General features: G+C 37.1%; 1 protein-coding gene across 1 annotated transcript in view; it reads right to left on the reverse strand.

Moving 5' to 3' along the window:
- Positions 1 to 15,533, reverse strand: part of PGM5 (phosphoglucomutase 5) — a 69,713-nt gene that overhangs the window by 5,124 nt on the left and 49,056 nt on the right. Inside the window, exons 8-10 of the mRNA XM_048930966.1 lie at positions 14,616 to 14,751; positions 13,106 to 13,289; positions 6,989 to 7,123 (exon numbers count right to left, since the gene is read on the reverse strand). Coding sequence (XP_048786923.1) covers positions 6,989 to 7,123; positions 13,106 to 13,289; positions 14,616 to 14,751 — 455 coding nt within the window. The remainder of the gene's footprint in view (positions 1 to 6,988; positions 7,124 to 13,105; positions 13,290 to 14,615; positions 14,752 to 15,533) is intronic.

A 15,533-nucleotide genomic window follows, 5' to 3' on the forward strand; every position in this document is an offset into this window, starting at 1 on the left:
GGTACAACACTCAAAACACGGGGTCAGTTATTCATGTACATATCATTACTTGTAAAACACTAAGCACTAACCCAATTGCTCCCTGTGCTCTGGGACCACAGAGAGGGGCAACAGAAAGCCATCTGAATTAGTCACTGAAAGAATGTACTGCTGGGGCACCATCCATCAGCTAAGCCTTTATGTGATTTACGGTATATGGGGCATGTAGGCACCTGAATTACTGACACAAAGATCACCCCTTGGACAATAATTATTTCAGAACAAATATTCTGAAATTATAATGCTACTGATTTCTAAGCAGAGCTGGCATAGCACATATTTCAGCACAATTCACTTTCCTAGAACAATTGTTCAAATTAAAGAAAGATAAACAACTCAGCACAGCATGAAGTTGTCAAAGAAGGACTGCAGTTCAATATTTGGAACTCTGCCATGACAGGAGATATGCCAAGTGTTTTCCATCTTTGCGTTTTCCCTTTCTAAAAGCTGCAGTCAAATCCAAAATTCTACCTCTTCAGCTGCTGGTCCTTCATATTTAGTGTCAATTGAAGTAGTTTTCCAGATCCTTGAGATAGCTTTGAGAAAAACATGCTTGTAGATTGAAGTCACCAAAAGCTGTACTTGCTAGGTGGTGTTATTACTGTTTTATTAATAACGATAAGCCTTGAAGATTCAGGCATGACTTTGCCTGAATTAACAAGCAGACATCACCACACCAGATCTTCTGCAGGGCTGATATATATATAAAGAGCTAAACACACAGCTCAGCTCAATGTGCCTGCCCAGCGGACATATCACTGTCAGATCCTGCATTTCAAAAAAGCAGGAGTCTCTGGAAAAGTTTATGCTGCCGTCACTGGTCCTAGAAAATCTTAAGCCATGTGGATAACCTGGTTAATAGTGGAACAACCTGGGTCTGTAGCATTTACAGAACTGGCCATGTTATAATAATGATTCATTATAATGATGCAACACGTTTGCTGAGGTGAAAAGGAAATTGATATCTCTGCCACCTCGCTATCTGTGTCTAACTACTAACTACTCTTTGCAAACTCAAATAAAATGATAGTAAGAGTCAGGAGGACAGCTGTTCTGCTGTCAGTGGAAGACAACCTGTGCAAAGGGTGAAAAATACAAGAGGAAAATGAAAATTAGGTGGTGTTAGGAAATCTCTCTTGTCAAAAGATTAATTCTTTTCTAGTATTTAGAATAGTCCAGATTGAAACTTAAGTTAAGCTAACTCATTTTCTTGACTCACAAAATATTTCATAATTACTGCCACGATATATTTTTCCAACATAACAAAAAAAAAAAACCTACTCCTTCTAGTTCCAACTGATTTGAAATCTGTTCACTGGAAGGCTTTTGGCAGATCTGGAAGCCAAATTACCTGAGTAGCATGCATATAATGTATTATACCATAGTGCAATCAAATAGATATAAATATCCTTATTCCACAAGCCTTCAAAGAAAAACTTATGAATTAAAGTAGTAAAGGTAAGACTTAATATAAACTCTTCAAATCACATATCAACATCCAGCAAGAGCCATGTTAAAAGATCCAGTGTTTCGAAAAATAACAGAGAAACCGTAACTCTAATAAACTGCACTCATGGTTAGAGGTTGTTAACAGTATTTTGACAGAACCATATAGAAACTTTTAATTTTATCTCTATTAAATGATACTGGGGAAAAGGATTCACATGTTATTGATTCCAGTTCCCTGCTCTTGCACAAAGTCATACTTGCAAGAGAGAAACAATCCCTTCATACAATCTTTACATATGTATAATTATATATCATCTTAATCCTTTTATATACATTCCATGGTCCACCCCAAAAAAATTTTCTCTACTGACATTCAAATTTTCTTTCAGAAATTCAGTTTTGGATGATGAAGACACTTTTGATTCCAATTACATTTTTTAATTGGTTTGATTTTCTGGACAAAAGCACAATGAAATAACTCTTGTGTAGTTGCTGCTACTACAGTGATTCTTTAGCTAACAAACACCTATCAATCTTCAGCAAAAGCCATTGCTTCATTTGTGATTCACTGTATCATACAGATTGAAGGGTCTACAACACCTATTTATCTCTAGTGCAATTCAGATAATGAATAATAAAATATTGTAAACAGAGCTGATTAGTTCATACGCAGAGTAATTCAGATTATGCACTACACCACTCCCAGACTGTTTAGCCTGCAACAGCAGTAAAACCATGTGATTGAAGGGAACACCATTTTTATAAATGAAACAATTAAAAACAACTCTGCATAACGAATCATTTCATTTTTGATCTTTGTACATGAATCTTCATGCTTGAATCTTATCCAAGTTCAATAATGTGTCCAGGTGGCTCGACAAGGGACAGGCAGATAGGAACCATCTGCTGCAATCCATAAACAGGGAGTAAGTTGATCTATAAAACGAAGCTATAAAAGAACTGAAAGGTCAAAAAAATCTTGTTTTACTACTTTGGGCCTATACAACCTATCATCTCTAGATTTTCAATCTGTGTTTTGATTTAGCACAGCCAAACAATTCTATTAAATGTATACAAAGATGAATTTCTAAGCACAAAGTCTAAAACTTTACACAGAAGTTTGTTGTTTGTTATAAAGCAATAACTTCCTGAAGTTGCTCACCAGATGCCTGCTTGGATGTTAGAAGCCAAATACGTCATTTTTTAAGAATGTCTTCCAAGCTATCTAGAAAGCAACTTTCTCAGTAATACACAGCAATGAGGTGCATCACCAACAATAAGAAGCAGCAAATTTGCTACTCCCTTTTTAAGAGGAATGTTCCAGTTGTAGAAAAGAGCTGGGCATCGTTTCAAATACTCTGTTTAAGCCCACATAGAAGCAGACAGCGACGCCACTATACACTGCGATTTAAAACTGCTCACAGCAATAACGTCCTTGGCATAGGACATGACAGTCATTTATCATTAATCGCTCCTCATTAGGAAGAACTGAATTAGTCATGGAAAGACAGCAAATATCCTTAAGCTCCCAAGTTATCACGAAGTTGCTTCTGCCCATTTATTTCAGCTGACTATAGAGTGGTTAGTAGTCACTGCTAGTCACATTTATCAGTGGCCTTGGACTTCTAGTTATTAGCATATTTTACTACTTTCTCTTGAATTTTAATGTTGTTGACCAATTGGCCAGTTAGCTATAATTTATTTGTTCTATCTGGAAAGTATTAGCCAATTAATTATATTAAGATGCTACTAAAATAAGATAGTAATTAAGATTTGAGAGACCCTTCTATTCATTAATAGCTACTGTCTGGCCAACATACAAATTGGAAGAAAAGTTCCTGAAGAGTCTTTTTTCTCTCTACTTATAAGACTACTTTTACAGAAAGACTTAGGATGGAAAATAAACAATTAAGACCTGAAAATCACCTTTTCCTCTATGATCCATGCAGATATACATAGAACTGATGTACAATAAGGTATGAAGAGAGCTCACTCAAGCACCATTCATTTCAATGGTTCCATAGTGACAAAATTAAGGGCACAAGTCTGAGGAACCCCCATAGTACTTAGAAGTGCATTAGGTTTTCTGCTGGCTATCAAATCAAAACAGGTCCTACAACTAGAGCTCTCCAAGTAGTTGATCCCTGATGATACAGAGAATAGTTGCATGTCTTTGTTTAGATTGTTTTCTGGACAAGTATTGCTTGTAATCTACTCGAGTTTCTTAAGCAACAATCACTGTTTCACTGTGCATTTGGATGATAGATACTGCAAATGATGAACAGCCACAGTGAAGGAAAAACAAAGGCAAACAGTGCTAAGACTGACTAGTTATATATAATGTATATGTAACTACAAGGAAATGCTGTTACATGACAAGCATTTCTGTTTATTGCTACTGATTCTACACACAGAGTAGAATAACCATAGTCTGTTCCAATTCCAAGTGCAAATTCCAGCAATTCACATAAAATGCTTGGTATTTAGCTAGAGTCCTTGCCTTTACTAGAAGAATAAACACAGAGAAAAGAATATACGTTCTTAAAAGTTTTTTAAGAACAGCCTTCTGACATTTCACATACACGATTGTTATACTTGGCTGAAGAAGTAACAATACCAAGTTGTTATAAAAATTAAGCAAATACTTTGTTGATTTTATGGCAGAATTCATATCCCACTTCATAATAAGAATTGACAAAAAGTTAACAGAAGAGGTTTCTTTCTCTTTGGAAGTTTTCCCAAACTCCCAATATTTGATTTTTTAAGTTATAAAATTTATGAAGAAAAACAAACTCAATCAGGATGGTGCAGCTCTACTGAACATAGATGATTTCATCCCTACTCAGAGAACAACTTATGCTCCTTATGGGAATAGTTTCAGCCACACTCTGTGGACAGCCACTCTAAATCTGAAGGACATCTGTGAGATCAATTTACAAAAACAAGAAGAAAAGACTTGTGCTTGAGCTTGACAGATAATTGTCTGGTGGTAAGATCAGAGAACCAAAACAAACTTGAGACTGAAACATTAGAATCACATGAGGGCAAAATACAAAAAAATCACAGAGGTTTCAGTTTGAAAAACCTCCTAACTCCACTGCCATTCAACAGATACAGGTGGTTCTAAGTACAGTGACTATGGATACAGCCCAGAACATTAACACAAACCTGAAAATGACTGATGGAACAAAGCTTGATTTCTATCCCTGTTCTTTCATTTTAAGATTTTCTTCATTCCTCTATAGATTTTTGAAGATTTTCATTAATTTGCTTGTTTGTTGTACTAAAACAAAAACTGAATAGTTATGCTTATCCGCAGAAGTAGAATGAAATGGTATTGTCATCAGGCAGAAATGGGGCAGTGCAAAAGCACTCAACTTCCGGCTGTATATGTAAACAATCAAAAGAAGGTACTTAAAAAGGTGGTCCAGTATGCAGAAGAAACTAAGCATTGAGTGTCTTAGCATCAAATAATTTTCTTCTGTTTTATGATACAGAAAGTATACCATAAACATGGGATATTTCCTTGCTCCATGGACTTGTGACAGTCTGGGTGGAGTGGTAGGTCTCTCACTGTTCCCACCTGAATGCTGGTGAGGGATCTGGAGCACAAGCCTTATGAGGGAACTGGGATAGTTCAGTTTAGAGAAGAGGAGGCTCAGAGGAGACCTTACTGCTCTCCACAGCTACCTGAAAGGAGGCTGTGGTGAGGTGGGGGTCAGTCTCTTCTCTCATGCAACTAGCAATAAGAGTAGAGGGAATGACCTCAAGTAGTTCCAGGGGGGGTTCAGGTTGAATACTGGGAAAAATAGCTTCTCTAAAAGAGTGGTCAAGCACTCTTGACCACAAGCACAGAATAGACTGCCCAGGGAGGTGGTGGAGTCACTGCCCCTGGAGGTGTTCAAGAAACATTCAGAATGTTATACTGAGGGATGTGGTTTAATGGGTGATAATGGTGATAGCTGGATGGTTGGACTAGATGACCTTAGAGGTCTTTCCAACCTTAGTGATTCTATGATACTTCAAGAAAGAGTGAAGAAAATCAATGTATTATATCTGCAGGAAATCAGGTAGCAAAATTTCTGGAATATCTGCTAGACATTTGTTGAGTAGCATAGAAGAAACTCATTAAATCTATGGTAGAAATCTAGCAAAGAAAACCCAATGCATGGTTCAAAAGGATTTCATGTTCGGAGAAACTTTGCATCTGTACTGCATTCATAAATACATGAGACTTCAAAAACAGTTTTAAAGTCTTGCAAACTAAATGCTTATCCACTCTTCCAGGAGAAATACTTAGTCCTCTTTTGTTTATTTCACAACATGACAGTGTTTCAGTGGAACTAATCTGAGAGGTGGAACTACAATTTGTATTATAAATTGTTTTAGGTCTCTGCTGGATTTCACTGAAATCTGCTCTCAAACTTTTATTTTCCTAGGAAGGAGTCTGGTTATGATGTGAGATAATTCTCAGATAGCTGCGAGTCTTTCCCTTACAAGGAATCCCTACACTGTTCAGACTCAGGCATCCCTAATTCCTAATTGTGCTTGCACTGCAAGGCAACCCTGAGAAGTCTTCACTAAATGATCCCTAGAAAATCGCCCCCAAATTTATTAATTTTTAAAATATTGTTCTTTAAAACCCTGAGTGGAAAAAATATATATTTTTTTCCCAGCATTCAGGCATCTCAGGCCTTACACAAATATGTACTAAAACTGCTAGTCCTACCTCAAAAAGTCAACAGTCCCACAGAAGCATAAAAGACCCAGAAATTGCAGATTCAATGAACAATCAAGATCAACAGGCAAGCTCATGGCAATGGGGCAGGTCCAAGGTCAAACAGAGGAGTCACTGCACAGTTTGGGTCCAATAAGTGGCAAGCAGGTCCACAGTGACCAGGCAGGGTTGAGGCCAATGAATAAAGCCAATATATCCTCCAAATTTAAGGCAACACCTGATACTATAGATGATATTGTCTTTCTGGCATTTGACTTAACCACGAATATCTGTAATTTAAACAAAAAATTGGCTTTCTCAGGATGTGGTGGTTTTCTTCAGTTGCCTAGACTGACTGAATGAATGTATGAACCTATTTCTTTTCTCTTGATCCTTCAACGTTCTGCTTCAGTGCTCCTCATTGAACTGATGATCTTCACTGAACTGATGATACAGACTTCCAAAATATCCACTTACGGTTTGAATATGCATCAATACAACTATTGGAAACTCTTCAATTTCTCATTGTATTCCTGATATTTCTCTCCCGAGATCAAGAAGCAGCTTTCCCAAACCAAACACAGTAGGCCTGCTAATGCTTCCTAACCACTTAGTAGCTTTGGTATAATATTCTGAACATTCTACCTTTCACACTTGGTTAAAAAAAAAACAAAAACAACACATGTGCTGTTCAGGCTTCTAAAGGCATCCACTGGAGCCTGATTTTAATACAATTGTAAACAGTCTATTCTTGCAGGTTTTCTTACAATGTTATTACATTACCTGTGGCTCCTTATTGTGTTGGCTAGGATCCTTCTCATAACTCTCTGCATAGATTCGGAGAGTAGCTCTCACATGGCTAGAAGCACTCATTCTAAAGATGAGCCTGGAAGCATCTGAAAAAACAATCCGCAGCCCCTATGGGAGAAGAAGGAGTATCATACATTGAGGTGGCAATACCTCTAATACAGCACAGTTTTCACTGCTCTAAAATAAAACAAGAAAGGAATAAGGATACAATCTCACTTTAACTCTGGACAACTCATTTATTACTTTTTTTCCATCTCAAGACCAGAAACAAAAACAAGTGGTTTCACTCCCACTCCTCCAACCAAGGGCTTTTTTACTGCTGTTTTTAGTTTCTTTCACTGATTTGGTTTTTTTTGGTAGAGCAAAAAATCACTAGTCAGTGAAATATTTATATATCAACAAAGGAGCAAAACAGGAGCAAAAGGCAGTCAGTACCGAATACAAAAGTCAGCATCAGTTCCCTCACAGACCATGCATCAAGACTTGATTACAAGGATTTCAACAAAAGTCTGTAATACAGTCTAGAAACCCAACGTGTGTTGTTAATTTCAAGTATGTCATTTAAGGTGACATTCTTCACTGTGTGAAGTTTTAAAAAGACTTATTATTAATTAAGTAGGAATTTACTTCAGCTTCCATCTCTCTTTATTACCCTTCCTGCTTTCATAGTGTATATATGAACACATATATATTCTTCCACATTCTTCCACAGGCCATGTACTGGATCCTTAGTCAACAGTCTCTCTGTACAGGGATGACATAAGGTAAGCAAGAAGGGCAGACAGGTAAATTTGTTCCCATTAAAACAAAACACTAAACTGAACAGTTAAATAGTTGCACTGTTTTCATTATCTACCTGTTTTGCACTAATATATGTTCTTGTTTCTTTTCTGTAAATGGTACCCCTAGGTTAAACGCTACCTCTGTTCTGCCAATGAACTTCTCTTTTCCATTTCAGTTCTGCTATTGGCAAATGAGTGCATAAACTGAGATCATTGCTAATTTTGTTGAAGTTGCAGTAAGGCATTTAAAAACGGGAGAATTAAAGAGAGAAGTATTTCATTCTTTCATCTTTATCAGCAGGCTGGGAAGACACTGCTGGTTAGGAACACGGTGCTCCCCCATAATAAAATAGAAGTGCAAAAAGCCTTTGTTTGGTCAGGTGTATGTCAGAGTATTTTCAACAGTGTCTGGATGATACTGTCCATCAGCATGAAGAAATATGTAACACGAAAGCATAGCATATGGGTAAAAGGCTGAGTCAGATGGCCTAAGAGATATTCTCCATCTATTGCTTTGGTTGGACATGGAAGTGTATGTGACACAAATGTGTCTCATAGAATTCCTGCATGAGGAAAAAATGGCATCTACTGACATTCAGCAATGCTTGCCAAATACTTATGGAGACCAAACAGTGGATGTGAGCAGAGAAAGGCAGCGGGTGGTGCATTTCAGCAACGGTGACTGTGATATGAAACACAGGCCACATTTAAATGGCCATGCAGATTTTTACAAGCACAGCATGCAGCCTCCTGCTCATCACTGGCAGAAATGCTTAGCTAATGGTGGTGACTGTGTTTAAAAATGGTGTTTTATAACTGAGAATTTGCTCTATCAAATAGTGTTATTATGCACTTTGTATTTGTTGCAGCTTCCATGGAAATAAATAGGAGGCATTATTTTCCTGCACATTAATTTTAACACATACACAATGGTAACATAAATTCATCTAGTATTTTCACCATGAAAAGCATGTGTTGTAATCAGAAATATTTTATATTCATCAGGATAAGCTTCAGAGCCTTTTTTTCTAATGTTTGCTATTAAGCCAACTTATTAATGGGTTGGTTTGCATGATGTTAGGGGAAGTTCTGCCACCAATGGAATTTTAGCTTGGACAGCAAAAAGTATATAGTCAGTTTGTTATGATCTCATCCTCTGAACAAGGAGTTGTCTCTTGCTGATTGCTAATCACTTCTAACTTTACAACAGCAAAATGAAAAAAAGATAGCTCTAGGTATAATTCATTTTGAATAGTTGTCAAACCTACAACCAGGAGCTCAAAATATGTAACATTCATGTCAAGCAGCTCAAAGTGAGAAGGAAGGAAGCTTAACATGCTTGCACAAAATTAAATCACAAACATAAAGAGCATGTGAATGTCCTCCTACCTAACAGCTACATGGACATTTTGCATGTCCCTGCTAGGTCAAGCTAACTCCACAATGATAAAACTTGAACACTCCTCTACATATTCTGTGTATCTGGGAAGAATAACAACTGTACATTGTTGCTTCTCTCAGAACCTCAGTAGTGTCTCGCCACTGATTAAACCATGGTCTCTGGAACAAAAAAGGTTTACGAACACTTCCCATAACTCTATCCTTCATGATGCTGATTTTTTCCCCCAAACCAAAGAATCTGTAGCCACTTTGATGCTACAGTTTATAGTACTTGAGATTTTTATATAGCATACACACACACAACCTGCATTCAGTTTACTATTTCTGAGCTTATTTTCACATTTCTCAGGGATAAATGACTGACAGTATTGGTTTTTACAAAATAGAGATGTCAGCTGATAATAGTCCACAAGACAAGGATTTCTGCCGTGCAGACAAAGATATTTTTCAAAAGGGAATTATAGAGATGCAGTGACTGTACTCACTAAAAGCAACTACCTCTGGAGTGCCAGAGAGAAATTATGTGCTAAGGAAACAGTGGCCTTCACAGTTGGACTGTCAAAGTCAACTTGTGTGTCACTCCTGCACCTGGAGCTAGAACATAAGTCATTTTTGGCACAGAGCTCAACAGCAAAAACCTGTCTTTTGACTCTCCACTGAAAACAGCCATTTCAAAACTGGCAGCACTTTTTTACTCTGGAAGGCAACAGAATTTAATGAGAACTATTATGTCCTTACATTTCTTAACATTTTCTGAAACTTATACCACAAAGCTGTAGGTTACACTTGTTAAAACCAGAGGAAAAACAACCAAAAACACTGTTCCCAAATAACTGTGAAGAAACATTACCTGTCAAATAACCTACAGGTCTGCACTTAGGTGAAGACAAAGTCAAAAAGTTTATCCCTGCTCGCTACTACACAGTTTAACATATTAAATATTCCTTTTTAGCATTTTTTAGCTTTTGTGATCACTGTTGTCAAAGCAATTTGGTGAAACGGAAAGCAGCCTGCTTACTGTTAGACATGCTGGTGTTTTTTCACCTGAGACAAGCTCAATTAATTTAAAGCCACGTACTTGCTATTTATTATATAAAAAATGTCAGCTCCATGAAAGTGCACAGAACAGGATTTTATAAGCAGAATTAATAAACTGACTTAAGGAAAACACAGTGAAGAACAACAAGCTGGAAACTCCACAGTACAGAAGAAGTTCCAGTTTTAATAACATGGGGCACACTCTTTGTCACAAACATGTTTTATTATGGAAACTGGTAAATCTTTTTTCCAAAAGGAAGCAAATGAAAACCTTCAGTACAGCTCTGACAATGGACATCCACAGATAACTTACGTTATGCAAATCAGGCCTGCTCATGGACATTAATTAGTCGTGTGGAAATTTTGAAACAAAATGACCTTGCCACTGGTTAACCTGCTGGCTTTGAAGCCAGTGTGACAAAGAGAGAGCTTCACAAGGATTTCTCTACTTTTCACTATAATCCAGTGAAGCAGTTTACTGATACACTAAGATCTCTGAAGTGTTCAGAAGACAAAACTTAATACTCATCCTAATACTCATTGTGTAATTTCACTTCCAGAGGTTTCACTGTTTTTTCAGTTAGCAATTTCATGATTAAACAAGTGAGAATTAGCATAGTAAATTAGGATGAACAAGACTAAGTAGCAAATTAAAAAAAAAAAATTACTTAAGATTTTGAAAACTGTTATTAAATGGTAGAGTGTAACACCAGCAGAAAATCTGGTTTAGTAGCAGTATATCTAACAGACACATACATAAATTAGAAGCATGCAGAATAGCTATCTTTCTTCAAAACACTGTGGTTATCATAATTTTTATTTGCTCAGCTGTGGACCCTTGAACACCACTGGGGCATAGGAGGCCATTCTGGCTACTCTGACAAGAAATTTGCTATTGTTGACATGGGACTAAAATATCATTCTGAACAGAGAATAGTTTTTTTCCTTATCTCTGGAGGGTCATATGAAATAAATTTCAGAACAGCCCCCCAAAAAACATGAGACTACACACAGAGAATTTTACAGCCTAAATCTAACAGAGGAGCAAGACAACATTAAGAAAGTTTAAATGACAACCACTGGGAGTTTTATTCAGCAAATCTCTGAATATGATAAATCTTTATGAAAGAGTCCAACATTTTAGTTGGTAACTTGTTCAGTATGTTATGGGCTATTTTCAGCACAATTATCAGCAGAAATATACCAGCACAATTTTCAGGAACAGCAACATGTTTCATTTAACTTTATATCTTATTACTGGACTTTATATCTTACTACTGATGATAAACAATATTTATGTGTTTGTTTCAGAATAAATTAAGAGTACAGCCTGCTTGTACTGCTATATATCTATTTTGTTATTGTGTTTGTTTTCTGCAGTTTATTAACATTGATTTAGTTGTAGTTCAGTAGAAGCAGTTCAGATACATTGAGTACAAATTTCTATCCACTTTCCACTGAGGAATAAAAGGTTCCGGACAACCTAGCTGGAAAATCTACATGAAACTCATGACAGTCACAAAGAGGCACCTGCATTTGCACAAAAAGCATAATACATGAGGAAAATGGCAGCAGTGAACTGTTGCTTATTTCCACGGATTAATGTCATTTCTTATTTTATTATGCTTGGCGAATTCCACCAAGGCTGCAAACACACAGAGCCAGGAATGTAAGCTTGTCAGAAAACAAACAGATTGAATTGTATTCTCACCAAATGAGTGCTTTTGCCTATGAAAAGACATGCTCTCCATTTCAAAGTCCATTTAAAAACAGAGTAAGTCGTGCTTCTCTGTATTACATGGTGACGTGATAAGCAGTTGTACTCCAATTTAGGAAACAGCTTTGGATGAAAAGAAAGGGAAAGTACACTAAAAGTTTACTTTTTTTTTTAAGGACAAGAGTCACAAGCCTGCTATGCCTGTAATTTTCCAGTGGATTTGGATATGACAATATCCTTGTACCTTGTTTCAGCAGCAATATGTACAAGGACAGTAATTCAGTGCCAAGTGGGTTGCTTGTATCATCTGGATGCAGTGATGAATGGAAACTACAAAGATACTGCACAGAATGGAGTGACAATTGTTTTAATGGCTCATAATACCACTTGATAGAGTCTGATCAGGTCAAGCAGTTTACAAACTTCACAAACAAAGACAACAAGAATAAGCAGCATAAAATCAGAATACATTTAAATATGAGTCACAGCTCATATTCAAAATGTTTTGATATACACCTACACCAGGCAAAAGTACATGTCTGCTTTTGTGTTTGTCATGGAACATAAAAGGCTCAATTTGAGTTGCAGAACTTGATAGCTAAAAGATCTTAATATTGACATAGTCTGCCCAAAAGGAACACAGAGCAGTTATTTTGGCTAGAGAAGCCAAACATGCCCCGATATGGAACAATCTGCTTAAGTCTTCTGCATGCTGTTGGCAACAAGGGAATAACATGCCTTAATTATGTGAATAACAAAACCAAGAAAATTTGACCTTTTTATGCGATGTATAGCAATTGTAGGTTTCAGACAGAAAATAGAAAAAGCAAACGCTGCCTTTCTACAAGACACCTTGCATTTCTCAGGAAGTGGGTCTCTCTGTATCTGCTTTGCTGGCAGCAGGGACCCCATCTCTGCCTACCTTCTCTATAACACTACAGTCTCCATTTATGCACAGCAAGTGCAAGCTGAACCAGAGGTGGATTATCTTATCCAGTCTGAGAAAATCTTAAGTAGGAAATGCGGTATCTATCAGTGCAAATTAAAAAAATGTCTATAAATAATGGTAAGGCTTTCAGCTGAATGCCAGAAATGTTTTAAGAGATATGTTGAAAGCTGCGAAATTTTGCTACTTTACCACCACAGCCATACCTGTCTTTTGGTCACAGTGCCATCCACAGGATCTATGTACTCAAAGCTGTCTGTTCGTTCCACACTGTAGATACTGCTGCCCACAGCAAACTGCTGGTGGCTGAATGACTTGTCAGTGATCAAAGCTTCCAGGTCTCTCATTATGAAATACGCTGTTCTGGGTTCCAATGCTTCATAATCAAACCTTGCATGCATATAAAAAAGTAGAAATAAAAAGTAAGCCCACCACAGCTTAGAAGACAATTCTTTTTTCTCAGTTCTCAATATACACACAATTAGCAATTTGTTGCTTACTTCAAAAAATTGACAGTAGACTACTGAAGTACTGATTGCAAATTAAACCAGTATATGCACGCAGTCCTATGCAATCTGCCCCTCATATATACACCACAGTTCTATTCTGGCCAACTAATTCTTGAGGCAATAGAAACAATTTGGAGTATACATTGTATCTTAAGTAGCACAGAAAACATCATAAAATCACTATAGAACTATAGAATTACTAAGGTTGGAAAAGACCTCTAAGATCATCTGTCCAAACATTCACCCACCACCTGTATTTCCCCACTAGACCGTGTCCATTAGTGCAACATGTAAGCACTTCTTGAACACCTACAGGACAGCGACAGTGACATCTCCATTGGCAGCCCGTTCCAATGCCTGCCCACTCTTCCAGAAACGTTTTTCCTAATATCCAACCTGAAGTTTCCCTGGAGCAACTTGAGGCCAATCCTATCACTAGTTACGCAGGAGATGAGGCTGTCTCCCATCTCACCACAACCTCCTTTCAGTAGTTAGTTGTATAGAGCAGTAAGGTCCCCCCTGAGCCTCCTCTTCTGAAGACTAAACCCAGCATAGACAGCATTCTGAAATCAAGGACACAATCAGTGCAGTGCTCTGAAGAAAATAAAATAGAAGAAACTTTGCTGCAAGTTTTGAGGAACAGCTGTGCTCCTCCATGATTATACTTACTCATCTGAATTAAATCTATTCTGAAACAAAGAGAGAGAGAGAGAGAGAGAGAGAGAGAGAGAGAGAGGCTAAGGTAAGATCTGTGTTATGTGAACGCCAATTAGAATTCACCCTTCTGAGACATTAATAAAAACAAGTAAATGTATGAATCTTCAGAGGAGTTCACTTGAGTTCAAAGTAAGCATAAAATCAGTTTTCACAAAAGCATTTTCATGAAGAAGCATGGAGAAAGAAGTTCATGAGTACACTTGCTGAGATTTTGACATCTTTCAACACCATGTAACCAACTGCACCCAGAGATTCCACATCTAACATACTGGAAGTGACATATATGCACAGCTCCTTCAATGAATACAGTCTGCTTGCTCAACTGATAAAAAACTGCCCATTACAGTGGCAATCTGTAGCAGATTTTCATTACATGGACATATGAAACACACATCTAAATGTAGCTGAGTGCAGGTAATCAAGCCTTGTTTGCAGCAGAACTGACCCACTGACTGCATAAGTTTCTGTACCTTTTCTTCATTTTTCTCACCTGCAGTAGTAGTGTCGACCAAACTTTGCCCAGTGATCCCTGACAATTTCTTCTACGCTCTGCTTTCGAGCTGCTAGGATTGAAAGCCAAACTAGAACAGCCCATAGTCCGTCTTTCTCTCGAAGGTGATCAGACCCTAAAGAGAGATATGTAAAGCACATTATTTGATACCACTGTGTACAAGAAAACAAGCTGAGGAGGCTGGGCAAATGTCTCACTTAACTTGTACATCACATAACAGTAAGCAGGAAGGTACCAGTTTCCATAACTATGGTAGCTCCCAGATTGATAACCAGAATTTACTTTTACATATGACAAAGTCTATACTCCTAACATTAAATAAAAAATATACATGAGTACTTGGATTGAAGTGGTAGCAGTATCATTATAATCATTATAATCATTATAATCATTATAATCATTATAGTCATTATAATCATTAATCATTATACATACAGGTTATTTCCACACTTCTGGTACTGTCTCCCCAAACTGGGCAAGACACCCAGACTCCTGGCCAGTGTTCTGTGTTATGCAAGTCAAGTTCAAGAGCATCTCCCTTCCAGAATTTCCAGAATATTTATAACCTGACATCAGGTCAAATAAATATATATATATATATATATACGAAAAAAAAGAAAAAAAAAAAGATAAATAGCTTCTGGAGGAAAAAAAAAAGCAGAAAAGAAAACTTTTTTCCCTGACTTCCTCCTTAGTTTTCAGAGATAAAAACGTTTGAATGCTCAGATCTAAATTCCTTCCTAGTTTCATATTTATGACAAATTAATACAAAAGAAACTAAGAATAATTTTTGAAAATCCCATGGGATTTAGGACACATTCAAGGATACAGGAGACACAAATTCAAGTCTACTATTTGAATTCAAATAACATGGACTTGAACTGCCAGTTTCCACAT

This window comes from Lagopus muta, chromosome Z (assembly GCF_023343835.1).
Source record: "Lagopus muta isolate bLagMut1 chromosome Z, bLagMut1 primary, whole genome shotgun sequence".
NCBI lineage: Eukaryota > Metazoa > Chordata > Aves > Galliformes > Phasianidae > Lagopus > Lagopus muta.